This window comes from Gordionus sp. m RMFG-2023, chromosome 2, assembly GCF_954871325.1.
Source record: "Gordionus sp. m RMFG-2023 chromosome 2, tfGorSpeb1-WG-v2, whole genome shotgun sequence".
NCBI lineage: Eukaryota > Metazoa > Nematomorpha > Gordioida > Chordodea > Parachordodidae > Gordionus > Gordionus sp. m RMFG-2023.
The window spans coordinates 18,677,750-18,679,553 of NC_088776.1; the positions used below are offsets into that span (position 1 = coordinate 18,677,750).

The 1,804-nt window shown below is 28.2% G+C and overlaps 1 protein-coding gene across 1 annotated transcript; it reads right to left on the bottom strand.

Moving 5' to 3' along the window:
• Window positions 1–229: 229 nt before the first annotated feature.
• LOC135924147 (putative uncharacterized protein DDB_G0292292) lies at window positions 230–1,330 on the bottom strand. The gene is made up of 3 exons (XM_065459196.1): window positions 1,248–1,330; window positions 451–1,118; window positions 230–384 (listed from the first exon to the last, which is right to left on the bottom strand). The coding sequence occupies exons 1-3, from the start codon at window positions 1,328–1,330 to the stop codon at window positions 230–232; spliced, it is 906 nt and encodes a 301-aa protein (XP_065315268.1).
• Between the last annotated feature and the right edge of the window lie 474 nt (window positions 1,331–1,804).

Here is a 1,804-nt window from a genome sequence, read left to right on the forward strand (position 1 = left end):
TCTTTCCTTCTGAAAGTTTAGCTATTAGATCATTTATTCGCAGTAAAGGGTATCTGAAATCTTCTAGAGCTGGGTTTACAGTGTCCTTAAAATCAACACAAAGCCTAATGCTCCCATCATCTTAGTAGACAGCGGTAACAGGATTTGCCCATCTGACATCATTCACCGGCTCAATTATTTTATCTTGTATCCATTTTTTAAGTTCATTGCTAACAAGATCAATCTTTGATTAAGGAATACGTCTAGGCGGTATAATTTTAGGTTGGGCATCTCTTCTTAAATGTAACTTGATACTTGCTTTGTTGATTGGCCCATTAGTCAATTTAGATTCACACTCTTTAATTAATTTTTTTATTTCATCTTCGTAATTAATGTCAACATTAACTATAAATTTATTTAAAATATTTTTGAAAGCATTGATCCATGTACGTCACAACAAGGCATTTTTACTTGATTTGACGACTACGGCTTGTAAACATTTTGAGATACCTTCATAAGTCACTTTGACTTGAGTAGTGCCGATGATCTTGATTAAATTTCCGTCATATGCGGTGAGTTTTAGCTCGGATTTCTTAAGATCTCTAATACCAAGTTTTTTAGCCAGACCATGAGGTATAATAGTGTGTTTAGAGCCCGTATCCACTTGCATACATGTAAAAATATCGTTCACTTTTAAGGTTGTCATAAATGCGTTATCTTTATCATTAAGCATGTCACCAGATAAGTTGTTAACATTAAAATTATTATCATCTTTGTTCTTTGTAGAGTCAACTTTCTCTTCAATAATTTCTTCAATATTCATATTATAATCATTTTTGTATTGTATTTGCTTTCTAATATTGTTGTCGCCACCTCCAAAATTATTTGAGTTATTGTTATATTGTATTTGTTTTCTCTGATTATAGTCATTACCTCTATAATTATTTGAATTGTTGTAATTAGATTGGTAATTGTTACGATTTCCATCACCGTATTGGATCTGTTTTCTTTGATTATTATCATACCATGTATTATTTCTACCATAATTAGATTGATTATTATTGTTATAACGATAGTTGTTGTAGTTATAATTGTTATAATTATCGTGGTATCTCGAATTATTATTACCGTAATTGTATCTAAAATTATTATTGTAATTCCCATTTCTATTTCTATTATCATAATTATTTCTAAAATTATTATCAGGTCTAAAATAATTATTGTTGTCATTTCTATTTTTATTGTAAAAGTTTTTATCTTTATCAGACTTTTTATCATTATTTATATAACCTATATCATTATCATCTGACTTAATGCTAATACAGTCCAGTTTCACCCCTAATTCGACCATCTGGTTTAATGTTAAGTCGATATTTTTAGAGAACTTATATTTTATCTTATCATTTAAGGTAGATGTACGTAATTTTTCTTTTAATCTACTGTCGTCCAAAAAATTACATTTTTTATGAAGTTTCGATACTCTTATGTACCACAGCATAAAACTCTCTGATGAGTTTTGTTGAAGCAGATTAAACTTATTAATTAAAATGTTTTTATCTTGCACAGGTAAAAGGTAAGTTAACTTTTTAATCACAATTTTAAGATCTAAAATGTCGGTATCAGAACAAATTGATTTAATATTGTCAAAAACTTCGTCTGATAAATTATTAAGCAAAGTATTTATTTTAATACAGTCCGATGATGTGCTGGTCGAAAAATAATTTAATATTCTGTCTAAATAAATTTCAGTAAGTGGTCCCACTAACTTAGAATCTTATGTATAAAACTCTTGTTTTATTTCCATTTTTTATTGGTAAGACATATA